At 45.3% G+C, this 27,020-nt stretch overlaps 1 protein-coding gene across 4 annotated transcripts in view; it reads right to left on the reverse strand.

Annotated features, from left to right (window-relative positions):
- SMURF1 (SMAD specific E3 ubiquitin protein ligase 1) overlaps window positions 1–27,020 on the reverse strand; it is a 355,902-nt gene that overhangs the window by 238,658 nt on the left and 90,224 nt on the right. For all 4 annotated transcript variants that reach the window (XM_069210015.1, XM_069210017.1, XM_069210016.1 and 1 more), the window contains one exon: window positions 21,661–21,769. In XM_069210015.1, the coding sequence (XP_069066116.1) occupies window positions 21,661–21,769 (109 nt within the window). The remainder of the gene's footprint in view (window positions 1–21,660; window positions 21,770–27,020) is intronic.

The following is a 27,020-nucleotide window of genomic DNA, read 5'->3' on the forward strand; positions in this document are numbered from 1 at the left end:
AAAGGATGTATATTTTCCGCTGCACACCAAACACAAAACCGTTTCCATTTAAGTCTATAGGTTTTGTTGGTAGTGTCAGCTCTAGCTTTTGCTAAGATGTCTCTACACTCTGGGGAGATTTTGAGATTTAAGTATTCATTGTGTTCAGGAGCCAAGCCGACAAATGAAGAGACGACGGATGTGGGTGTGTGACTTGTCCCTGGTGCATCGTTAAAAGAGTCGGACTCTGTCTGAGTGGTAGATGTGGTCGTTCGGAGAGCATGAGGAGCTCCGTATACCATATTTGTCTGGGCCATCTGGGAGCTATGAGTAGAAGTCGACACCCCTCCGTCTTCATTTTTCTGATGACTCTCGGAATGAGCGGGATCGGAGGAAAAGCGTAGGCATAAACTCCTGACCATCTCATCGAAAACGCATTCCCCCACGAATCTTTTTGGGGAAGCCAACTTGCGTAGAACTGGCATTTCTTGTTCTCGAGAGTGGCAAATAGGTCTAAGTTCGGTTTGCCCCATAATAGAAACAGGCCATTGAGAGTTTTCTGGTCTAGCTCCCACTCGTGATAAGGAATTACTGTCCTGCTCAAGGTGTCCGCTAGAACATTGATCTGTCCTGGCACATGCTCCGCTTTTAGTGAAATATTGTGTTTGATGGCCCATGTCCAAATTTGTTGGGCTAGCTGCGAGAGTTGTAGGGACCTTGTGCCTCCTTGCTTGTTTAGATAAAACATGCTGGTCATGTTGTCCGTCCGGATTAAGACGCTTGAACATTGTATCTTTGGCAAGAAAGCTTTTAGAGCTAAGTGTATTGCTTTGAGTTCTAGATAATTGATGTGGAGCTGGCTCTCTTGCTGATTCCAGATTCCGCTGATTTGCAGGTCCTGGCAATGTGCACCCCATCCTTCGAGAGAGGCATCCGTTGTTACTATGTAACTTGGTGTTTGAAGAAGAAAAAAGACAGCCCTTTTGAGAAATTGGTTGGAGTCGCCCACCACCTCATAGTGTTCTTCATTAGAGGCGTTATGCGAATCTTGTCTTCGAAGGAGCCGAGGACCTGTGTCCATTGTATGTCCAATTGCTCTTGCAGGGGTCGCATATGGAGTCTGCAATCTGGGACTAGCGGAATGCACGATGATATCATTCCGAGCAATGATTTGTAGATGCGGACTGAAACGAACTTTTTTCTGGATAGGTTGTTTGCCAACGAGGTTAACTTTTGTTTCCTCTCGTGTGATGGGTACGCTTTGCTGCGTACTGTGTCCAAAATTGCTCCCAAGAAACTCAATTCTTGTTTGGGGTATATCTGAGATTTCTGGTAGTTGACTACAAACCCCAGGCTGTGTAACAAATGAAGGCAATAGGAAATATGATTTGTTACTTGGAATTTTGAGGGTGCCTTTATAAGCCAGTCCTCCAGGTAAGGGAAGACCTGGATACCTGCCTGGCGAAGATGTGCTGCTACTGGAGCTAGCATTTTTGTGAAGATTCTGGGGGCTGATTTGAGACCGAATGGTAGAACCCGGAATTGGAGGTGCATACTTCCTACCCTGAACCTTAAAAATTTGCGATGGTTGCGATATATGGGGATATGAAAATAAGCATCCTGGAGGTCTAGGGATGCCATCCAATCGCCCGTGTTTAAGAGACGCAGGACATCCTGCAACGTTACCATCCTGAACGATTGTTTCTTTAGAAACTTGTTTAGTGCTCTCAAGTCCAGGATGGGGCGCCAGTCTCCTGAGGGTTTCTTGAGAAGGAAAAACCGGGAATAGAATCCCTTGTTCCTTTGAGATAAAGGGACTGGTTCTATTGCTCCTTTTGTTAGCATTATCCTTACTTCCCTGAGAAGTTGGCTCAACCTCAGAGGCGGTGTACCCGATGGTGGGACACTCTGTGGTGTTTGGATGAATTCCAGAGTATGACCTCTGGTCACCACATCTAGTACCCATCTGTCCGATGTTATAGCTTTCCACTTGGGGAAATAAGAATTGATGCGACCTCCGACCTTCAATATTGATTGGGGAGGTGTTGAGATTATCCGCTGGTCATTGCTTTCTGCCTGTATCTCTTGCTCGGGCAGCTCCTCTTCCTCTAGCCGGATGTTTGTAAGCTGCAGCTGGTGGTAATCGATAATGCTGCTGTTGTTGATGGTGCTGATGTCCTGGTCCTGTGGAGGAAGATGTATATTGTGACCTGTATTGTTGGTATCCACCTCGAAAGGAGTAATTACCTCTACCCCTTGCTCCACGAAAAGGTAGTTTTTTGTATTGCAGGGTACCTAGGGATTTTGCCGTATCGGTATCCGTCTTGATAGCCTGCAGCATATCATCGACATGTTTGCCAAACAAACTCTCTCCATCGAAGGGCATGTCGAGAACACGAGTCTGGACTTCTGGTCTGAATGAAGTAGCTTTAAGCCACCCTTGTCTGCGCAGGACTGCTGCTCCAGCTAATTGTCGAAAGCCAGTGAGGGAAATATCTATTGCACTGTCTATTATCTCTGCGGAAACCCTTTCTCCCTCCTGCAAGACCTTTTTAGCCTCCACCTTGAGATCTTCTGGCAGTGAATCTACAAAAACGGACATGTCTGCCCACATCTGCCGATCGTATCTTCCCAGGATGGCGAGGGAATTTGCCGCTTTGACCGTTACTGCAGCAACCGAGGAGAATTTCTTACCAATATTGTCTAGTCTCCTTCCCTCTTTGTCTGGGGGAGACGCAATAGGTGTAGAGGGGTTTTTGGATCGTCGTTGAGCCGCCTGTGATATAACCGAGTCAGGTTTCGGTTGTGAGACTAAACAGGCCGGAGAATCATCTGGGGCCTTGTATTTTTTCTCTAGCCTTGGCATTTGTGAAGGCACTGTTGCCGGGTTTTTCATTGCCTTCAAACCCTCCTGCCACAAAAAATCCACAATAGGTATGGCTCTTACAGATCTCTTTGATGGCTCTTTAAAGTCATACAAAAAACACTCAGTTTCATGGGAAACAATTTCCAGGCCAAAACGTTTCGCCGCTCTCTCTATGATATTATGGAAACCTCCTATGTCTTCTGGAGGAGAATCCACTGGAGCTGCTGGAGGTGGAGATGGTGTGGGAACGAGATAGTCGTCCCATTCACTAGCAGCTGAATCTGCTAACTCGCCCTCTTCCCTTTCGTCGTCCGACGAGAGGTAAGCTTCCGGAGCTTGGCTAGTTACAGGTCTACTAGCCTGAGGCGTTTCGGAAACATTAGTAGTTTGAGCTTGATGGTAACTCTGAGGTCTAGGTGGCGTGGACTGAGTTGACGGTGGGAACCTTTTATAGTAGTCCTTCAACATATGTTGTAAATCTGTCACTAATGTGCTAGGCATAGCTAGAGGCGATGGTTGGTTTGTCTGAGGATAAGATGTTGAAGCATAACTATGCTGGTAATGTTGATCCTCTTCTTCATCAAACTCTTGACATTTGACATTTAGTTGGGACGGGCTACTAGCTGCCCCAAACATGCCTTGAACGTCATCATCCTCATCGTCTAAAAGATGTTGCGGTGGGTATGGCAGCACCTTACTTGGTGATGTATGCATCGGCAAAATGTCAGATGGCTTGTCTCCTATATTAATAAGGGAAAGGGGTAAGAATCTGGTGGAGTCCTCATGATGGTATGAGGAATGAGCTGGTGAAATGTCCAAAGGTTTGTAAACTGTTAATGCTGTGGTAATCGTCGGATCCATCGTCGACGGTTCCCTCGTCGACGGCTCCCTCGTCGACGGTACTGTCGTCAACTGTACTGTCGTCAACTGTACTGTCGTCGACGGGTCTCTCGTCGACGGGTCTCTCGTCGACGCTTCCGTCCATGACTGCGTCTTTTCCTTAGTCGACGGTCCCTTCGTCGACGGGTATTTTAGCGACGACGGTCGCTTCGCCGACGTAGTTTGCGTAGATGGGAGTGCCCTGGATGATTTGTGAACCCAGGAAGCCTCCGCTGTCGACGATGTGTTTGCCGACGAAGCTCTTTTGAAGATTTTTGCAGTAATAATCGTCGTCGATGACAAAGGTGACAACGTCATAATCATCGGTGAGGATGGTGTTGTGAACGTCGACGATACCGTGGTCGCTGTTACCGTCGACACTGTCGTCGACGGGGCGGTCGTCGACGGTTGTTTTTTCACCAAAAAGAGTTTTTCTGACTCTTTTTGTGGTGACAGAGACAGGGATGGTTTCTTTGAGGTGCTTTTTCGGTGTAACGGCGTAGTAGGTTCTGAATGAACCTTTTTTGGTCCATGTTTAACTGCCTCTTCAGTTAAGACTTGTTTAGTCTTTTTGTGTATTTTTCTTGGTGGTTCATCCGCACCTCTCTCTCTCTCACCTGTTCTCTTCTGAGGGCGAGAAGTTTGTGGTGACTCTTCGCTGTCTGATGAAGGATGCTCTAAGGCTTTTTGTTTTTGCAGCCATAAGAGAAGTCTACCCTCTCGGTCTTTGAGGGTTTTTTGACTAAAGGTGCGACAGATTTTGCAGTCTCTCACCTTATGGTCTGGATGAAGGCAGTAAATACACTTCTTGTGGGGGTCATCAATATGTAGTCTCTTCTTCCCACAGTTGTCACAGTCTCTGAACAGACCCTTCTTTGCCTTTTCAGACATAGTAAAGTTGTAACTAGTTTCCTGAGAGAAAAAACAATCTTCAGTCAGAAAATAGGAAGAAAAAAAAAATTGAGCAGAGCTCAGGGAGACTCCCTTCACACGACGTGCGGTAGAAAATCTGAGGGAATTCAGCCTCTGTTGGGAGTGTTTGGGAGGGGCTGAATCCTGATTGGTTGATACTCAAGTTTGGGTCTTTTCACAAAACAAAGTGGATAGACTGTAAAATACCTTATGAGGCCTACTTGGGCCTACTGGTTTTATTTTTACTGACTTACTGCTTTTTATATATTTAAATTTACCGTGAGGCTCCCACCTCGACGACGGGGATGATTCAAGCATGTGAATCTATGAAAGATCCAATACTGGAGAAATGAAAATCCGCATCTCTGAGGTCTAATGTTGCCATGAAATCATGTTTAAGTAGTGGGATAACATCCTGGAGAGTTACCATGTGAAAGTGTTCTGATGGGATGTAAAGATTGAGGGTCCTGAGATCTAATATTGGCCTTAGGGTGCCATCCTTTTTGGGAATGAGGAAATACAGTGAGTAAACTCCTGTCCCTACTTGATTTTGTGGCACAGGTTCTATCACTTGTTTGAGTAATAGAGATTTGACTTCTTCCTGTAACAGAGTGATATGCTCTGTGGATAGTTTGTGTGGTTTTGGTGGAATGTTTGGTGGAGTTTGTATCAATTCTAGGCAATAGCCATTGCGGATAATTGATAATACCCAGTTGTCTATGGTAATGTTTAGCCAACTGGTGTGGAATTTTTGCAGTCTGCCTCCCACAGGGGAGGTGTGGATTGGTAGGGAATGGAACAAGTCACGGTTTACTTTGCTGTGAGGCTTATTTAGGTGTTTGATATTTCCCTCTGGGGTACTGGCCTCTATATGTGCTCTTAAAACCACCTCGTTGGTATTGAGGTTGGTAGTCCGGCTTTGGCCGTGATGTGGATGCCTCCGCAGTTTGAGCCCTAAATCCACCTCTAAACTGGGGTTTGCGAAAGGATCCCCTGTATTGTGTGGTGTTTAGTGCACCCATCGCTTTTGCAGTGTCTATATCCTTACGCATTTTTTCTATTGCAGTGTCGCTCTCTGGGCCGAAAAGCTGTTTTTTGTTGAATGGCATATTCAACACTGCCTGTTGGATTTCGGGTTTGAATCCTGAGGACTTAAGCCATGCATGCCTCCTGACTGTTACATCAGTGTTGTTGATTCTGGCTGCTGAGTCTAGGGCAGATTGTTAATGATGGCTTGCCCTTTCTCCACTATCTGCTGTGCCCTCTATTGTTGTTCCTTGGGGGGATGCTAAATTATATCTTTCATCTCGTCTCAATGAGCCCTGTCATATCTAGCCAACAATGCCTGTGAGTTGGCTATTCTCCATTGGTTGGCTGCTTGAGATGCCACCCTCTTCCCTGCAGCATCAAACTTCCTACTCTTTGTCTGGTGGGGGTGCATCACCTGACGGCTGAGTTTGCCCTCTTCCTGGCAGCGCTTTCCACTACTGAGTCTGGAGGGAGTAGCTGAATAATATAGACAGGATCAGAAGGAGGTGACTTGTATTTTTCTACTCCATGAGTAATTATTCTTGCTTTTACAGGCTCACTAAATATTTGATCAGCATGCTTTAGCATGCCGGGGAGCATAGGGAGCGACTGGTATGTTGCATGCGTGGAGGAGAGTGTATTAAACAAAAAATCGTCCTCCAATGGTAATGGTTCAGTGTGCATGGTGACACTATGGTATGCTGCCGCCCTATCTAACACTTGATTGTAGCCTGTACTATCCTCTGGTGGTGAAGGCTTAGAGGGATAGCAATCAGGGTTATTGTCAGGAATGGGGTCTGGGTCATAAAGATGCCAGGGGTCCACATTGTCTTGCTGTGAGTCAAATGAATGTGATGGTGACTGCATTGGTGTAGGACTGGTAGGAGGAGAGATATGCAAGTGTGGAGAGTGAGGAGGAGACTGAGGAGGAGGTGGCGGTCTTTCCTTTGTTTTTGGCACTTTAGCCAGAGGCTGTGTAGTGTCCAATTCCTCCTGAAAGGCCAATTTCCTCAGGTTTTAGAGGAGGTGCTGTAAAATTCTGACAGTTTATGGATATGAATCCTGGCTTGCCTTTCATCAATTACTTCCATTATTGGCTGTATTTGGGAGTCCTCCTCAGTAGTTTTATGGCTTTAAGTGTTTTTGAAAGTCCATGATCCTCAGTATAACCAGCTCTTTTTGGCTCTGAAGCTGGCTTTTTCAGTATCAAAAAGATGGTGTTGCGGACAGTCTCAGCTCCGAAAAAGATTTTCTAAATTTGGACTCGGAAGAGCGCGGTTTGCTCAAGTCGGAGATGGAGCTTTGGCTCGACTCCGATGGCTTCGAAGGAGTGGTATTTTTCGGTGCCGAACTGGTGCTTTGGTCACCGGTTGTCTTCTTTCGGGTCGAGCCATGGCTTTCCGGCAGTGGCGTCCCCAAGGCCTTATGTTTCGGTTAAGATGGTACAGGGGCAGGCTTACTCACGTGCTGTCCCGCCATGACCGGTCTGTCCTCCTCGGAATCCTGGTTGGAGTCAGATCCTCAAACGGAGACTGCGGTCTGCATGATTTCTTCCTCTTCGACGTAGAGATGTTTGGAACTTTTTGACGCCATCTTGAACCTTCATGCTCTTCTGTCCCGAAGTGTCTTTTGACCGGAAGGATCTGCAGGCCTCGCACTTTTTTTCCCCGATGGTCCGTGAAAGGAAAAGATTACAGACGAGGTGTTGGTCTGTATAAGGGGATTTAGCGTGGCACCGAGGACAGAATCGGAATGGAGTCCGATCCATGTGGCTTCCACGCGTTCGGACCGACCAGGCCTGAGTTGGGCGCGCACGCCCCAAACGGCGAGTAGAGATGTTTGTTCCAATACTAACTAAGTGTCGATAGAAGGTGTAACGCGAAACAATACTGACGAGAAATGAAGCGTTTTCAAGGTTTTCCGAATCGATCTATCAAAGCAAAAGGAAACACGTCCGAACCAGACGGCGGAAAGAATCCAATCTAACATGGAGTCGATGCCCATGCGCAATGGAGCCGAAGAGGAGGAGCCACTCGATCCAGTAATTTGAAAACACTTCTTTGAAGAAAAACAACCTGTAACACTCAGAGTCCAACACTAGATGGCAGAAGAATGCACAGCATGTGTATCTGCAGCTACACATTCCATTGAACATCTGAACACTAGCCATGTTGAGGGAGGGAGAGATGGCCACTTGTTGGCCTGGGTGGCAAAGTCGGAATTAAACACCCTAGACTCCATATCAAGAATGCAGAGGGTGAATTGGTGCGGTCTCAAACAGATTCACAAAAGATTTGTACATTATCATAAAAAAATGATACGGTAAACAGTTCTGGCCAAAGAGTTTAAAAAAAAATCCTGAGACTGGCCCCGCTGCCCCAATTCTACATTCAGGCTTGTGAGAGCCAGAGAGTGACCATTATGGAGGCTGAAATCAAGAGAGCTCTCTCAGAACTGTGAGAGTCAAGACGAAGAGGACAGATGGGCTGCCAGTGGATTTCCACCTGGCATAACAGAACAGCCTAACAACATTTGGCGCAGATGTACAGAACGTCCATGAAGACAAGAATGCTGCATGATTCCACCAAGAAAACCCTAAATCTTGAGACCGAACCCCTGAGGGTACGATCCATGCTCAATTTTGACTATAAGATCCTTTGTAAAACACTGGCCAACCACTTAAAACCACACTTACCAATACTGATCACAAAGACCAGTGCTGTTACCTTCCCCAACGTAACACCTTACAAACCATAAAACAACTGTTTAAGGTGATCGAAGAAATTATCCTGCAACTCCACGGCACGACCTTCAGTGGATATAAGGAAAGCGTTTCACACCATCCACTGAGACGATCACTGAGGTGTGATGGAGCATATGAACCTAGGACAGGGGTGGGACAAATGTGTGACACTACTACACATGGAGGTCACATCCTGTGTCCACATGAGACAGTGCATATCAGAGGCATTTCTGGTGCACCACAGCACACATCAGGGCTGCCTGTCCCCAATCTTTGCAATGGCGAATGAACCATGGGCCTTCAAGACTAGGATGGGTGGAAGACATGGAGCATGTGCTGTCACTGTAGGCTGATTACATGCTCCTGTACCTCAGGAATGCAGAGGCTGCAATACCATAAAGCATTGAGCTGCTTAATGATCTGAGACAGGTTGCGTGCCTCTACACTAACTGGGCAAAACCTATGCTTTGCCGTAGACTGCTGAAATGCAAGACATGCCACAAGGGGTGACTAACTTTATCAGATGGGAGCCCAGAGTGCTGCAATAACAGGAAATTAAAGTATACCACACAGAGTCAGATACAACTGAAAGAAATCTGGGTGGAGCACTGAAAGCCCCGATGTGCAGGAGCTGATATGGAACGGCAGTAGGCACTGGACCTCGCTGGACATATTGAAGTGACCGGTGACTGTAGCGGTCCTAGGAGTCCCAGATTTTGAGATATATTTCTTATAAGTGCAACTGCAGTGGCTGGTTTGAACTGCGGATGGAAGAGATGGGAGGTGTTAGACGGCCTTCCCAAAAATGGGCAATAATGGCTTCAATTGATGGGAGTGAAGGTTACACTGGCTAGGAGACCTGCTCTCCTTGCAGTGGTGTTCTGTGCCTAGAGGGCATCAGTCAGCAAAAGAATTATCAACTATATACACCGGCGCTCCCTGTAGAGGGGCTGCAAACTACTAGAGGGGCTACTTTATGGAGGCAAGGCTGCAAGAGTAGACCAGGGCGCAGCAAAGACAGTGGGTAACATATGAAGAAGGTCATCTTTGCACGCTGGAGGTGATGAGGGAGGAGGATGGTTTGCCTGGGACACATTTCCTGGTGTATGTGACACTACATAGAGCACCAACCCAAATGTGTGAACCAAATACTGTGGCAGTATGAACGCATTACCTTCTTCAGACTCTCCGTACCACTAGTAGAGGGCGCAAACCTATCGCCTGGATCTATAAGATTTTTGATAATGACTTTACCGATTTCACGCCCCTCAGGATTAGGTGGTAGGGCTCACTCAACAGGGAGTTCAGGGGTAAGGAATACAACCATCACAGGACAAGTACACAGGGTATCTCAGAACACCAGCTTTACATTTTATCCAATTTCAATTACCTCCATGTAACGTATCGCACCCCACACAGGCTCCGGGCTACTGATTTGATCTTTATGGTGTGGCGTTGCCTCAAAGTGGGATAGTTCTGGATCAAGGTGTCCCAAGAAATGGAACGCATGCTTGCTAGGTATAACTTGTTGAAAATGGAAATATGCCCGCTTGGCTTATACCCACCCAGGGCAGAGAAATACAGGGGAATAGATTTTTAGATCTAAAGTTCGCTGGGTCCGCAGGGACATAGCGCAGCATTGGTGGGCGAAGGAAGGACCGATCCACTGCAGGTGGTGAAGAACAGCAGAGAGTTAAGCGCTGGGAGAAGGTGCTGCAATAATAGCTGAGGAGATGAGGGGAACATGCCAGAAGTCAATAGCCGACTTATGGATGGATATCTCAACAACATTCACTGAAGGGGAGGGAGATGGATATGATTGATGGGCTGAAGAAGGCTCGTGATTACCCTGCACCTGCCTCCTGACAAAAACACGAGGAGTTCGCAGACAGTGTGAGGGGGAAAAGTGTCACGATAAACATGGAGTAGGAGTCGAACTGAAAGTGGGAGAGGGGTCTGTAGATAAGGAATGAATATAAGTTGGAAAAAGTGGATTAGGGCAATCATAGGGAACTATGGGCCATATGAACCAACGCATTTTCTCAGACACAGAATGGGTAAAACCCTTGGATATAGCTGGCCCCAAATGTTTTGCGTGGGGAGGTTATTATAGCTAGTTAACTGAGAATGTAACAGTAGAAGAGATTAAAGGAAGAGGGCTTGAACTCTATGCCCATGCTAGCAGTTAAATCCTATCATGGGTAATATATGCCTTGGTAACACTATGAATGTAAGGTGACTGCTTTGTCGTCATATTGAAAATTCTCAATAAAGTAAATTGAAAGTGGACGCCAGCGAGCCAACACACAAGATGGGCACATTTGAGTGAATCGCCTGCAGTCCATGGATTATATCCACCATCGCTCTGCTTCATCTGTGGCTATCACCAAATGCAGGCTTCACCGTCCCTGATGTCGCCATATTGAAAACAGGTTGTCAAGTGTTCTGCGGGGCTATTCAGCGAGTTGCGACAGGCCGGGGCGGGATTTGGTGATCTTATGGCCGCACTTGGTGTACTTTGTGTGAGCGGGGTCCGACAGCATCGACCCCTAGCCTGAGGGGGCTCGTACTGTATTGTAGGCCTCGCTTTGATAGCTGCTGGAGGAGGAAAGAGGAGTAAGTCCCAGCCCCCATCCCCCTCATCTCAGGAATGAGAGGCAACCAATAAGTGCAGATGACAGGGCCTCCCGGCACGGCCTGCTTTGAATGAGGATACCTGGCACTGCTGGGAGAGGCTGCATCCCTTCAAGTGTACTCTGAGCAGCCTGATAGTGCCCATCACAACAGCTAAACCTTGCTAGCGCCAGGCTCTGGAGAAAATGTATGCTCTGCTGGACTTTCAAGTGTAAGCATGCGCCGGCATCAGCCCGCTTGTGACAGTGTGGGCCAGGCTCGGCTCTACTGCACCAGCCCCTGAACTTGAGTGCTCTACATTGGACTTCTGCTGGTGCGTTGCCCAGAACTTGGGGTCTGCGCGTGTTGCACCATACTTTGTGCACATGTGGTGGTGAGGCGGGACCTGGTCCCCTCCCTGGTGGCCTCCCTCTGCCACTCTTGTGCTCCCCTTTGTGGCAGAAAAGGCCTCTGTAGGTTTCATAACGGGGGTCACAGAAAGCAGATATCGACTTTGAGACGCCTTGCTGGCGATGACGTGGGCATCTATAGGGGGAGATATGGTACCTCCCTGGTAACCACGGACAGGCTTGGCGCACTCCTTACAAGCCTTAGCATCTTAAAAGTTCTGAGTGTGAAACTGCACTTCCACTGAGGACGCAAGTCTGCTTTTGCCTCTCTACTCTGAACCGATGAGTGGGGGGTGAGGTGGAACCCTGTCCCCACTTAACTGTGGAGCTATACATACAACCTGGCCAACTGACGGCAGCGCTTTCTACACCAGCCTGCGCCACAAGTGTTGGTTCTCCTTGGTAATCAGTATTGGACCATACAGCTGGCACAGCGATGGGCAAATACGACAGCTGTCAGTCCAAGCTTCATTTTGACCTCTTACAATTTGCAAACACTTTTTGCAACTTGGCTGAGGTGGCGGGCTTTTTAGACACCACTAAGGCCTTAGACTCTCTTGAGTGGACTAAATCCAGGATCTCCTCTTGCCGGATGGGATTCCCCTGTATCTTTCTGTCCTAGATTGCCCACCCTGTTGCCACTGTGTGTGTTAAAGGTGCGATGTCCCCTACAATTGCGATTACACAGGGTACAAGACATGGATGCCTGTTATCCCCTTGGATTTTTGCTTTGGCAGTTGAGCTATTGGCTGTCAAGCTGCGACAGCCTTATTGCAACTATGCTCTGAGATACCCTAGTAGGCACCTGTTGAACAAGTTACTCACCTTGGGTAATGCCTTCTCTGGTAGGGACAATATCTTGCCGCAGATTCCTTACTGTTGAATTTTCCAGGTGTCAGACTGGATCTGGAAGATTATTTTTTTTACTGAGCAGTACTCCTGTGTGCCATTCGGTCTAGTTGACCGGCTCCACGTGGCATTTTGTGTGCCAGAAGTGACGTCTGCATCACCTATTAATTGCCACCTCAACGCACTGATGTCTGTTACTTTTCTCAACTTACCACGCTAGGTATGCGGAACTAGGAAGTGCACGGACAGGGGTGTGTCCAAACTAGGGTCCTGAGAGGGATCATCCGTAACCCTATAAATCTGTCTGCCGAGCAGGGAGGATGGGAGGGTCAGTAAGGAATCCGCAGCTAGATACTGTCTCTACTAGATAAGATGTTACAGAAGGTAAATAACTTGTTCATCTGATAGAGACTTGTAGCCAAAGATTCCTTACCTCTGAATAGATACCCAAAGAATACTGTCCCCAGTAGTGGGACTACGGGCAAACAAACTAGAGGTCCTGCAGGATCAAACGGGCAAAATGATTGCCCCTTCAAACCCGACTGTCCAGGCAGTAATGTTTCGCAAATATGTGCAAAAGCCAAGGTTGGTGCCTGACAGACGTCCAGGACTGGGACTCCACATGCTAATGCAGTGGTCACAGTTTTTGCTCCGGTGGAATGAGCCTGTAAGCCCTCAAGAGGCTACATCTTTGCCAGTACATAGCAGATTTTGAAGCAAAGAAGGACCAATCGATACATGGTGGTTTCTGCCCTGCTGACCTTTCTGTGCCCCAACATACCCCACAAAGAGTTGGTCACCCACCCAAACTCCTGTGGTGCGATCAAGGTAGAATGATGTGGAGGAGCGTAGAAAGTGGGCAAAGTGACAGTTTGGCCCACATGAAATGGTGTTACCACCTTCTGCAGGACAGAGGCCATATTACGAAGCACCAGTTAGTCTGCAAAATGGACAATAATGGAGGCTTGGATGATAAAGCCTGCAGCTCACTCACCCTCTGGGCAGATGTAATTGCCACAAGAAATGTTTTGATTGTAAGCAGCCATAGGGGACAACAAGGCTCAAAAGGAGCACACACCAAAAATGTGAGGACCAAATGAAGGTCCCACCGAGGCTTATTGAAAGGAGAAGGGGGAAACATATGTACCAGACTCTTCAGAAATCTATTTACAATGGTGGATTTAAATAAGGAGAGTTGGTCAGGCAGCTGCAAGAAGACGGACAGAGCACAAAGATAACCCTTTAGAATACTCAAAGCTCAGACCTGCCGGGCAAGGGAAAGAATAACAAGCATTTGCAATTCAATAAGTCTTGCATATTTCGAACAAGTTAATTGTTATCTTTTGACAACAGCACCCATGAGCAAAAAATAAAATAAAAAAAAAAATAAAAAAAAAATAAAGAAGGAGTGGAAACTGAAAACAGACTACTTAAAATAAAATACAGTTCATTTTAAAAACTAAAAAACTTTGTTTTGTTTGTCCGCCTGAGCATGTTTTTGCCACTCACAAGCCTTGTGTTTGCAGGGCACTGGAAGTTAGAACAAAACAGTACCTCGATCACGTCGGGATCAGAGGGCGGGTACTAATTAAGTTGCAATCAATTAGTGCTTGATCCATGTGCCACACAGAGGACCTGAAATTATGCTAGACATGCCTTGACGAATTGCAAGGCTGTAAAGAGGAGTGCCATACAAACTAACAAATGGTGAGCGGCAAGCAGGCTCCAAGCCCTTTACTGAACACAAGAGTCTCGAATACGAGACACATGCGTAAGCGCACGCACTTGCAGGTTCAACCCAAAAAAGGATATCAGGGAGAAGCAGAAAGCAGACAGATTTCTCTGCACAATGTAATACAATTCCCCCCCCCCCTGCCTTCCCCCCAAACTGGCAAGTGTATATCATCTAGGTGGTGGAGGGACACCGTGCTGCCAGAATAACATTGCAGACTTCAGGCGAAAGGTTCAAAGCTGCCAATTGTATGAGCAAATTTCCACGTAAGAAGAGACAGAGTGGACAGGTTCAGGTGGAGGACCCTCCCCTGCTGCTGCAACAGAAGATCCTTCTGAAGGGGCAGTCTCATCAAAGGATCAATGCTCATGTTCAGAAGCTCGGGTACAGCACTCTCCATGCCCAGTCCTGAGATACAAGGATGACTTGGGCTCGGTCATTCCTGATCTTCTGTAGACCTCTGGGCAGCAGTGGTGTGGGTGGAAAGGCATACAGGAGGACCAAACTCCACTCGAGACTAAAAGTGTCTCCTAACAGCCGCCTTGGAAATTCCAACTTGAAAAACTGTTGACATTGCGCATTCTCTGTGGAGGCAAACAGATTTAACCAAGTATCTCCCCACTGCTGAAAGAGACCTTGCTGTCACCTCCGGATAGAGATGCCACTCATGATCCACTATGCATCTGTGGCTGAGTTAGGCTGCTCTGTCATTCAGAGAACCTTCCGCATGTTGAATCACCAGGGATATGCCCTGACTTCCAGGCATGTCCAGAGGTGCAGGGCCTATTGCAAAGGGTCCATGATCCCACCTCACCACGTTTGTTGCAGTACCCATATTGCAGTGGTGTTGTCCATGAACACTTGCACTAGCCCCCCCTTGATGGAGGATAGAAAGGCTTTGTCGGATTGCACAGATCCCTAGCATGTTGATGTGGAGTTCGGATTCTGCCCAAGAACAGAATTCTCTGCTCTCCACCTCACCCAAATGGTCACCCCATCTCAGGAGTGACATCTGGCACTACTGTTAGATCTGAATGGGGAAGGTAGAGGAGTTGCCTCTGACCCAACAGCGATTTGTGAGCCACCACTGCAAATCTTATGTAGTTCCCTCTGAGAACTGGAACATGTCAGAGAGATGCCCCTGATGCTGGGCCCACTGGACCTTCAGGTATTATTGCAAAGCCTGCATGTGCCACCTGGCTTGAATTACTAGTAGGATGCAGGAGGCCATGAGAACCAGAAGCCTTGGTGTTTATTCCCACTGAAAATCCAGGACAGAGGCTGAAACATTGGTATCATTGCCTAGGTATCCTGGTATCGCCATTTTTTTTTGGGGGGGGGGGTGGGGGCGACAGGGGGGTGTCCAGAACACTATGTCCAGAACAGCTTCGATGAAAGGGCGCGAAGGAGTCAGGTGTGACTTCGGCATTTTGATAGTGAACTCCAGCAAGTGCAAAAGGTTAGCCGTAGTTCTGGAGGTGGGAGACAACAGTCTGGGAAGAACTCGCCCTCAACAGCCAGGCGTCAAGATATGCAAAGAAAAGCATGTGCTACTACCACCGCCATCACCTTAGTTAACGCCCGAGGGGCGCTACCAAGACCAAAGGATGGTGAACTGAATGCGGTCATGATCTAATGGAAACTACAGGTAACGTCTGCAGGCAGGCAGGCAGGATGGAAGTGTGAAAGTAAAAGCAACAGATGATGGACGGAATGCAGAGCAAATCAAACATTCACCCCCAGTCACAGATCTGGGTTTAATCCATCAGTTTTTTTTGCTTGCCATGCCATCTACATTAAGACAGAAGGTGTGGGTCGATAACTAACAAGGCGCATTGCCAGGAGCAACACAGTTTAAAACCTGTCTCCATGAAAGACATCCTCGACACACCAGGAAGAAAAACCTCAAAAATACAAGTTGAAAAAAAAAAGTCTAAAAAAAAAAAAAAAACCCTGTCAAAAAACGACTGAGGGATAGCTCTTCTCAGGATCAGCACTAACTGGTGCGGAAAGAAAAGAACAGACGTCACCGCACAGAGGTGGCACATATGTAGGTGATGCAGATGTCACTTCTGGTGCAACAGATGCCGCTTGGAGTCTATCGACGCCACTTACCGGTGGGCAGGTGTACTGCTCAAGAAAAATCTTCCGGCTCCAGTCTGATGCCTGGGAAATTCAAAAAGTAAGGAGTATGTGGCTAGAAGTTTCATCAGATAATTTCTCTTTACGCCCAAAAGTTCATACTCTTCCTTCGTGATACGGAAGTAAGCCTGAACGGTATCCTCTGGGAGTTTGTTTGTTTGGCGGACTGTCCGGCATTCAGATCAAATGGGAAAAGTCGCTGCTCTTTCCTCTTAAGCAGGCCACCATACCCTTCACTCGAGATCTTCCCCTACAGTGGTGACCAGCAGAAATTAACTACCTGGTTGTTGTGGTCTCCAGTGAACGAGTAATTTTGGTACTGCTCTTTCTGCTCTGCCTGATCACATTAACCACTGGGTTTCTCTTCTGCCATCCTTGGCAGGCCCTCCTGCTTTAATGAAAATGGTGCTACTGCCTAAGCTATTACACCTTTTTTTCCAACATCCCTTTCTCACCGAAGCATCCATTTTTCGAGCAATGAAAACACAGCTGATTTTACTACCATGGACAGGATGACCGCCCTACATCCAATGGGACACTCTCACCTTACCCCTTCATGAGGGTGGATTTGATGCCCGGATATATAGCGTAACTACCTGTGTGTTCAAGCTCACCATGCTTTTCACTGGTAATATCCCATTTAATTTCTCCCTCATCTGGCTGTCGAGCAGGGGTATATGACACCTATTCGTCGTCCTTCTTAGGTACTTCATCAGGTACTCCACCCATTGATTAATCCACAGTGGATTGCAACTGTAGATCTTGGCAGAAGCTGTTTTGAAAGTGCACAAAACAGTCTAGTATTCTTCGCTGGTCCTGCTTACTATATCCTTTATTACCTGTTACACGAGTCCATTTGTAGGCTTCAGCTCAAAAAGCACAGACTTAATACATGGGGTGATTTATATCGAGGCAGTCTTTTCCTCTCTCAGACTATGTGGGAGATACGCCTTCCTCCCCTGTGGAAATCTTCACCTACATTAGTCTCAAATGTAACAGAGTGGCTATCCCCAACTTTCCCGCTGAATCTCCTATCTTCTATACTCTTCACCACTTGCTTCAAGCCACTAGTATCAGTCATCTGGTTTCCTCACTATATCACAATGCACAGGCAGAATCTCCCAATTATACGGGACATGCGTGTTCCCAGCGGGAAACAGAACTTAGGAGAACACTCATGGATGAACAATGGCAATATTTCTGTGCACAGACAGGTCAGATAGCATCCAGAAGCAGATTACATATTATCTAACAAAGATTCCTCCATGGGGAGAACTACATTCCTGCTAGACTGCATAGGTTCGGACTTCGACCGGATGATACTTGTGTCTCATGCAAGATGGCCAGAGCTGATTTCCTTGAAGTTGGAGTAGCCTTCCGAGCCAGTCCAATTAGAATGGCAAGAAGAGCATGTCGCTCTCTCTATTATGATAGAGGAAGAGCTTTCGCTGACTCCCCTCATGGCTCTTCTTGGGCATGTTAAAGACTTGAATGTTGCAGGTATGTAGTAAGTAGGTTTGTGACAATGTCTTTGTTGCTTCCTTAGAGGAGGGTCGCTTGTCGGTGGGGGCGTGACCAGGAACCTAAATTCAAGGACTAGTTTACAAATCGCATCTATTGTAATGAACAGTTGACATTGTATCCAGAATTGTTGCTTCCCACTTCGCAACCCAGAGATATCTAGCTTCCTTTTCACTCTTACCTACTGACTCCAGCACCTTCCTCGGGTTTGGCTGCTGATGCTCCTCATGCTGCCACTCTGTACTGCGACAAGGATAACACCAAACCCGGCTCTTCTATTCACTGCTCACATGGTAGCTGTAACACTGGTCATCCTCTGCCCCTTTACGCTGGTGCACTGCTACTAATTCCTTTTTCATGTGGGTTGGGGGCTATATCTACTGATCTGGGTGGGCTGGCGAGTTCGGGGCATTTGGCTGCACCGTACACACTATGAATTCAAGTCGCAACTAATGCTGTTGATTAATATTCAATACAATTCAATATCTATCAAAATAATTTTAAAAATCGTTTTAAACAGTTATTCCTCATCCAGCTCGCAACTTCCATGTGACCAGAATTAAGAATAGGTGTTCTAGAATGAGAAAGCAGAAAGTGATACAATCTGTGTGTCATCCGCATATAAAAATAAAGTCTGACTTTAAAAATCTACTCTGTCTGCCAAGGGGTGTGCGTAAACATTCATAGTGTGGGAATCACTGAAGAACCCTGCAGAACACCATATGGCAACCGACGCATGGAGAACTTGTAGGGTTTCGAAATGACTTGAAAGAAGCAATCTTGCAGAAAGGAGCAAACCAAGACGTATTCATGTCTTGGATGCCTATTTTTTGCTAACCTCAGGATGAGCATCGGATGGAGACGGTGTCAGAAAGCAGGCTCAAATTCAGAACGATGGGAGCTGCAGTTACCCCTCTATCTAGAATAATCAGAGGTGTTCAGTTACACCAGCAATACCTGTGCTTGTGCTTTATAACAAAAGCAAATCCTCCACTGGCTTTGCTACATAGAGGGATGTTTATTTAACACTGCTCCACGCGAAGCAAAAAGGTGTTTTGTGCATTAGTAAAGGACACAAAGCCAATAAAATAGTTCTGGAAAAACGGGCATTGGCTCAAAGAGAATATTTAGATAAATGGACACAGCTCAACTTACGGAAAAGTTTTTATCAAGCAGCAAAGAGGCATTGTTCACCTTTGATGCTACGTCACATTAATTCAGTAGTTATGACTAAGTTTTGCTTTAATCTAGAATGGCAAGTATTTCCATTTGTTCTCTCTTCATTCATGCCCACTTCTATTATACATAAAGAAAAAAAAAATTAATGATTTTGCTAGAATGGTCAAAGAAATGCTTGCACAATTTCAATGTTATAGTTAGTTTTTTTCCCAGTTGGAAAAGTGTGTTCATCTATCTTTTTTGAAAAACTACATTTGCTTATTTAAATACCATTAAAAATGCAATTAAATGTTGTGTGAAGGGTGGGTCTTGAACTCTTATAAGACGGAGGTGAGCCAGTGGATATCAATTAGGACCAGTTCAACGCCCTTGAAGTTTCTAGAGTGGGGTTTGACAAGGTTTTACATGTATGGAAGGCAAGATTATTGCCGGGCTTCATACATACACATACATTACAAGTGATTGTTGGTTGCCAAACCAGGGCAGCTGCAAAGTTGAACTATGCAAGCAATGCAGAGGGTTGGATAGATTTCCTCATTTTGCAGGACTACATAGGTAATTTTGTAGAGGAGGTCAAAATCAAATTTTACAAGGGGAGACTCATCTCCAAGACATAGATGAACAATCTAGGGTTATTCATTAGGCACAGTGTTGCTCACTTATATCATGTAGAATGACTGAGTCACCAAAAAGCAGGCAATGGAGTATCTGCCAACTCATAGTACACCCTTACGAACCTGACCAGCAGTCAGGATTCCCAAATTAAGTCAGGCAAATTTGATAACCAGGATTTTTCACTAAAGAGGAACTCTTAACCCTAGATGACATCAGTGCTAAGCCATGAGGTTGGTGTAAGAACTGGATTTTCTCCAAAGCCTCTAGTTCTCTTACAAAACCTTTCAAAGAACTATTGGCTTTGCAATGATTTTGACAACCAGGCATTGTGTTTAGTAAGTTGCTTGGATATCAAATAATTGTTGAGCATATACACATTTGATGGGCCTTCTGCCCTCACATCTAAGTCAAGAGTCACTCAAAATGGTTAGAATTTTCTTAATCATATCAAAGAGTTTCGGGGAAGATAAAGCACAATTTACTAATAGAATTCAATGCTGAGTTCGTTCAGTAGAAAATCTCTATAAAAGGAAATAAGTAAAAAGGATGGCAAGGAAGTTATAAGACTAGTCTGACTACTGTGGATATTAGTTGCACGAGGAGTGCTCTACCTGTTTGCTTAAGGTACCTCTGCCTCAAAACCCTGAATGCCACAACCTTGACAACAAGTGTAATGACTGACTGGGACAAGCAGGCAATCAGGCATTCAGTTATCACAAAGCAACGAAGGTAGAATGAGTTTTTAATGTACGTTTAAATGAAGGTGAGAAAATCTACTACTTGCACGTCCTTATCAGGATGTTCTGCCAAAGAACGAGAGCCTCCCCCTCCCCCTCCTCCCCCCACCCACCCACCCTTTACACCAAGTTCCCAGTGGGAGTCCTACCAAGTAGCATTTACTGGCTATTTCAGTTTAAATATTTGATTAGCATGTGCCAGGACCTTGTGTGTGGGGGTTGCTGAATGAACTGAAGGGCAATTGACTTGCTTACACTTTAACACTTCAATTCCTTTCAGGCCCCCACCTAGAGCCAACAGAAGGCCCTTCTAGAGAAAGCACACAATCCTTTGAGAAGATGGTAGCACAACAGACTGCAAGATTTTCACTTATTAAAGTAACCTCAATCTGTTTTTGTCTTAAACGGACTAGGGAGTATTATCATATTCCACAATGAGACAGATTACTCCTTATCGAAAACAGTTCTGAAAGCATGAGGGATGAGAGTGGGGCAGCTACTCTCCCCACTGGATGTGGCAGTGTAGGCAATGTTCTAGCGTTGGTACATGTTTTTTAAATATCTAGAGATGAAGGAAAACATTATTTCTACATGCCAATTTTTTTTTTTTTTTTAAATGACTAAGTGCTGCAGAAGATTGTTTCTAGTGGTGAACTGTGCTTGGGGATTTATAGACATACCCGCAAAGCAGAGTCCACCCCTGACATTGCGTACCTTGACTTTAGGCTGTAAATTCTGGCCAACGGTAGGGGAAACACTGGTAGTGAATCGACTTTACAGTATGATGAAGGTGCCATAAAATTTGGTTTTACTACAGTTCAATTGAAGTGACGTCACAGATATTCAATGCTTGTCAAATGTCTTAAATAACAAGTTACTTACCTTCGGTAACGCCTTATCTGGTAGAGGCTATATCTAGCTGCAGATTCTTTATCTTAGAAACGCCAGGAGCAGCACAGCCTCTCCCGGAGTGACATTTATTGTAGAGTTGTACGAGAATATGAATAAGGGGATGAAACTTAAATAAGAGCCATGCAGGAATTAGATCTTTGTAATTAATTTTCCATATTTCCTAATTTTACAGTACAACCAGTTGGATCCTCGACTATAAAGAGGGTAGAAACAATCTACAGTTAGGAAGAGCCGAGGCATTTTAACCTCTCCAGGCTCATCAACTGAAGATAGCTTGAAATCAAAGGCAACTGGATTGCACAGCCTGTGCTGGGGAATGCAAGTGTTCTGGAAGAGCCTTGAGCACACCTCACCATACTAGTGAGTCAGGTAACAAATCGTATGTAGCACCCAGATGTTATTTGCATTCTACAAATATATGTTTTGTTAGAGAAACATTCTGAGGTCTCATAATCGGGTTCAGATATTTTGTAGGCCAAAATAACTGAACTCGAAATTAATACAATGCTCAAGACATTTCATGAAGAGAAACATTAACTCACAAATCGTAGTGTTGATTCCACTTTGGATCCAAAGTGTTTTTTACAGTGTCAGTTGAATGGCACTGGCCAGATCCGTCCACCACAATTTTTGCAAATGGGTCAGGTAGTCCTGAAGGAAAGCAATGCAAAACGTTAACTATTACATGTCACTAACAATGCATTACATGTGATACATAAATATATACACACACACACACTTACTTAAAACTAGCAATTATCACATGTCTCATCACACACTGCAAACCTGAAAGAGGGGTTAACAAGGCAGCTTTATTATACATAAGCTTTATTACCACCCATTCTTCTTCCATCAAATGCACCTACATTTTGCAGTTCCACATAGGAATCCTCGATGGTACTGGAGAATGCAACTTCTGTGGTGCTTATCTGTGATGCAGGTCCGGTCCTTAATGATCTGAAGAAACTACTTCCAATGTTTACAGAGCCCTCACCTGACATCAGGAAATTATTCACTTAAACCTATAAATCTGTTCAGTGTGCGGCTTCCACATTAATTGGTGAACATCTCAGACCATGTGGTCGAATTCTTGCCAGTCCTGTGACGGAAACTAGGTCCAGGTGATTTTTATCACTTGACTTTGCCTTTTCCTTCGCCGCTTTTAACTTTCCATCACTTTTTGTAGCTCCTTCCTCAAACTGTTTGCGCAATCATCAGACACTGGAGCTCCTCCATTCTGTTCCAGACTGAATGGTGGAAAAAAGAACGTGACGACTGCAACAACACACAGGGACTTACAGGGCACATGTAAGACAAAGGGGGTGGGGACTCAGTGGTGGGAGCAGTGACTGACGAAAATTCCACAGAGAAACAAGAGTTGGGTACACTCGCACCCGGGCTAGATCATAATTTCATGGGGGTCTGAGGGGACCCTAATATCTGGAATTCTACACATGGCAAATCCAATGTGGGGCACTCTTTTGGTGGCACTAGTAGTCGCCTTGGTGCTAGAGCTTTAATTGGTGACAAAGGTTCACAACTAATGCCTCTATGAACAGCCAGAAAGTCCAGGTTCCTTCATATGACTCAGCCCCGCCACAGCCCATTAAGATAAGGCAAAACCTTGTCCTGCGCCCTTCTCTTGGTCTTATGCATTCACTAGGACCTTCCAAGACACTAAGGGGAAACAAAGGAAACCATCTGAAACCACTTCTGAAGAACTGTTGCTTGATTTGCACTCTCCTGGATTCGAGGTCATTTAATGATTGTTTAGTCAAAATTGGGACAGTGGAGAAGAACATGTGTGACTAGTGCATCCCCCCCGCCCCCCAAAAAAAAAAAAAAAAATAACAGTCTTTGGATACCACTTCTACCACTAGAGGCAAGGGCTACCTCCAAGTTTGTCTATACCCACGAATGTCCGGGTGAGGCATCTAACCCTGTAGGTGTTGCACATATGGGAGGAGGAGTAGTAGTAGTTGTAAGAGACGAGCGTTCAGTTGGGGTATATTTAGGTCAAGGAAGTCACTAGAGACGGACTAACACCTTGCGGCCTAATCTAGAGCAGCTTGAAGATTCCTTTAGGCTGCTGGGAGGGCCCTTTGAACCCTAGGTGTTCTCACCAAGCCAGCACTTGCATCACAAGTAAATTTACTATCAATTTGCCCTACTGACACTGCATCATATGAGGTTGTGTGGTGTAATGTTCCCCCGTTAGAGGAGGGAACTTTGTTCAACTTAAAAATGAGGTGATGCACTGTTTGGGGAGACGTTTGGGGTTACAATAAGCACACCACATTATCTTAGCTAGGAGGGTCGGATAGATTGGTTCCGATGTAAAGGCTTTTCAGGGCAACTGTATTTTGATCAATTTCAACATGGTTGGTGTTGCGTCACGTGTAATGGAGCAGTCAGTAGGTCTGAAGGGGCCAAGGCTCCCCTTTAGGGTTTTTTTTTTTTTTTTATAAGCTGCACATTTTTTCTTTTGGGGCTACTCCGCACCCAGTGAAGGCCTCTCCTGTGGACTCTCGCCACGTCAGCCAATCATACTAACGGTATTGCCCACGTCTCCCTTCCATGCTCCCAAGGTCATCCTTCATGCCCTGGTTTCCTAAATTCATTTCCAAAGAGCAGTAGGTTTGACCCCATTCGTCTAAAGTGTAACTGGGTCTGGCAGCGCCCTAATAAAATCGCTGTCTTGTCTGCTGATGAAAGTGGGGCTAAATTCGAAAACTTTAGCAGGAACATAGCCAACCTTTCGTGTTAAAAAAAAAAAAATCATTAATATGACTTTGCTTGAGTTGGTCACTCAATTTCACATTTCATGATTGAAGGAATCATGGGAGTCTTCAAATTCATATTGGTTACATGGTTTTGAAGCTTTCCATGTACCTGACATCCCTTGCGTTGTGAATTAAGCAAAGTGTGGTTACTCCAATTTTGTTATCTGTTTATGCCCAGTTTATAGCGTTAGACCCAGAGTTTTCCCTTATCCAGGTAATGCTGATTAGGTTTTCAAAATCTGTTCATATTTTGCTGAGTAACTTTTGCAGTGCCAGTGTGCTGTTATGCAATCTTCAGGCTTTACTTGCTGTAATTTTCTGATAAACTCAATGGTTATGAAGTTACTTTTGTTAGGGGACTTAAATATTCATTTATGTAAAGGGGGATGCAGGGGTCAAATTCTAGTGCAATCTGCTCCATGAGTACGAATTGTCTTCATATTGAACACTTGCATCAAGGTAAATTTTAAAAATCAATAACTTATCAATTTGATCTGGTCCCCATACTAAAGTTGATATTTTATCAAGATGCTGGGACAATTTCTCCTAAATTTTCAGGCTAAGTGGTAATTCTATTATTGATGGAATTTTAGTTTCCCTTAACTTGGTCAGGATTGGCACAATTTTTAGAGTGTGTGATTCCATTTTTAGCTATCATAACTATTAGCGATTATTTTTCGTGATGGGCTAGGGCAAGTCATAGATGTAAAATTAAAGAAGCCAGAGAAGTGTTTCAAGTTGCACAAGGAATGAGAATTAAATTGACAAAATAGTTCCAATGGATTTAAAGATTAAATTGTTTAACATACGTACCCTTGAGCTCACCACCTGTTTAACGGCAGATGCAGAAGGGCCAGATGCTCTAGCAGCATTAAGTAAAATGGGAGATTGTGTGTGACAATTTTTTACCACTTCAGCTTTAAATCGCTTAGAACACCTAGCCGTAGGTGGTTTGATGTTTCCTGTTCTAGGGCCCACAGAAGGTTAATTAAGGCACTAAAGTCCTCACCCTGGTATAAGGAGTTGATTGCAACCTGACGGTTACAATCAACTCAAACAAAGGGCGGATAATGAGGCTCCAAAATACCCTAATGTTAACAAGACAACTGGCATCATTTAGTTGCTTCAAGCCTCCTCCACTCGGTTATGACTTGCACCTTGTAATCTAAAGCTTGTAATTAATAGTAGCGTACCTTGGTGCATCTCTAACAGCCCGTTGTTGTCGAGCTGAGATTTATTTGCATCTCAGCTGAAAACTGAGCGAGTCATTTGCTGATATTTATTCTGTGCCTTCCTCCTCTATGGAGGCCAGTTTAGGGGCGATTGATAGGTTAGGCTCATCATCTTTAGTTTTCATAGTAGAGGAAATAAAGGTTGCTATATTTGAGCCCTCCAAAAACAAGGCTCATGGCCCAGAAGGGATCCTGGCCGTCTTGTATAGAAGTGATTAGGAGCTATGGGCCCCTGGTCTCACTCAGACATTGAATGTGGCTGTTAAGGTGGGGTTCCCTTCTTCACGGCTACCTCGACCATAGTTCCCGTTCTTAAAAAGGGGAATAAGGAGGACCCTAAATGTCATTGGCCCATTTCATTAATAGACTCGGTTGTTAAAGTCGTGGTGAGGGTAGTGCTACTCAGCTGAGCAGATGAGGACCACATACTGACATATCTGCAGTATGGCTTTAGGCCTGGGCTAAGCACATATGGCCAATGCCAGAAAATACAAGTCTTGATCGATAAGTACACGATTGCCAAATCAGGTACAATGTAAATAGCCTTTGTGGATTTGAAGCAAGCTTTTTTATAGACAACTGAGTGAAACTATGGACTACACTATTAGCTATGGGTTTGGATACCAATAGTGTCAATTTTAATGTCAGCGGCTGCGTCTTACAGTCTGGAGGGAGCATGGACAGATTTTGTTATGTTTCAGTGTGGAGGTTCAAAATGGGTGCAATCTTGCTTTGTTGTTGTTCACCTTACATATTAATGGACTTGAACAGCACCTTCAATTTAATGTTCAGGACCCTCCTTCCCCCACCATGGTAGGTAATCGACCTCTACTTGCTTTATTTTACACAGATGATGCAGTGCTCTTATTCAGACCAAGAGTGGGCCTGCAAAGGTCTCCTTTGTGTTCTTGATGATTACTCAGGACTTGACAATGAACTATAGTATGTTCTATGTGATGGTGATAGACTCCGAGCGATCTAGAGCCAATCTAATCTATGCTCAGGGTCATGCCCTGACTTCCCCTATTTTCCACCAACATAACCAAAATAGCTGTGTCTACTTTTGTTACGAGGTTGGGAAAGAAACCACTTCAGGCCGTCTTGAAGATCTTTCACGGTCAATGTATCACCGCTGTCATGCACAGCTGTGATATATGGGGGGATGCAGGGGAGTGTCCTCCTTCAGCTTGTTGAAGATAACGATCTTACACTCCTTTTGGATGTTCCAGAATGCACCCTTGCTTTCACTGCTTACCAAGAGCTAGGGGTACGGTATCTAGAGGCTACATTAGCTCTCCGGCCATTAGTGAGATGGATCTCAGTTTGGTTATGAACAGAGACACAGTTAAATGGGGTAATTTAAAGAGATTGTTTATCTCTCGATTATGCCCATGGAGTTCCGTGGAATAAGTACCCGAGATCCCCATTTTCCATCTTGGGTCGCCCGGCATGGTTTGAGAAACCTGAACATATAGTAAAAGCAGACTTGACTTGGGCACAGAAGGCATTCAATTCAGCCCGCCAGCTTCTCAGAGAAGATTCGGAATTTCTGAAACCCTCAGTCGGAGTTTATTATTTGTTAAAGACCGTTCCATTGATGGAACCTTATCTCGTTAGGGTCTGCACACCAAACCATCGATTTTGGTTGACGAGGCCTAGATTGAACCAACTACATTGGCTTTTAGCCCTTCCAAGAGGAACAAGTAAAGTTACTAATTCTAGCCTGTGCAGCTGTGATTTAGTGACTGGGCAAAATACCATTAATTTCTCCATGCTCTGCAAATTTTATCCTTTTAAACAAGCTGGCACAGGTTCAATGTTTTTGCAAATACTGGAAGAAGATTTTGCGTATGAATTTGTTGCCAACTTTTTGTCAGAGGTACTTAA

This window comes from Pleurodeles waltl, chromosome 10, assembly GCF_031143425.1.
Source record: "Pleurodeles waltl isolate 20211129_DDA chromosome 10, aPleWal1.hap1.20221129, whole genome shotgun sequence".
NCBI classification, from domain to species: Eukaryota; Metazoa; Chordata; class Amphibia; order Caudata; family Salamandridae; genus Pleurodeles; species Pleurodeles waltl.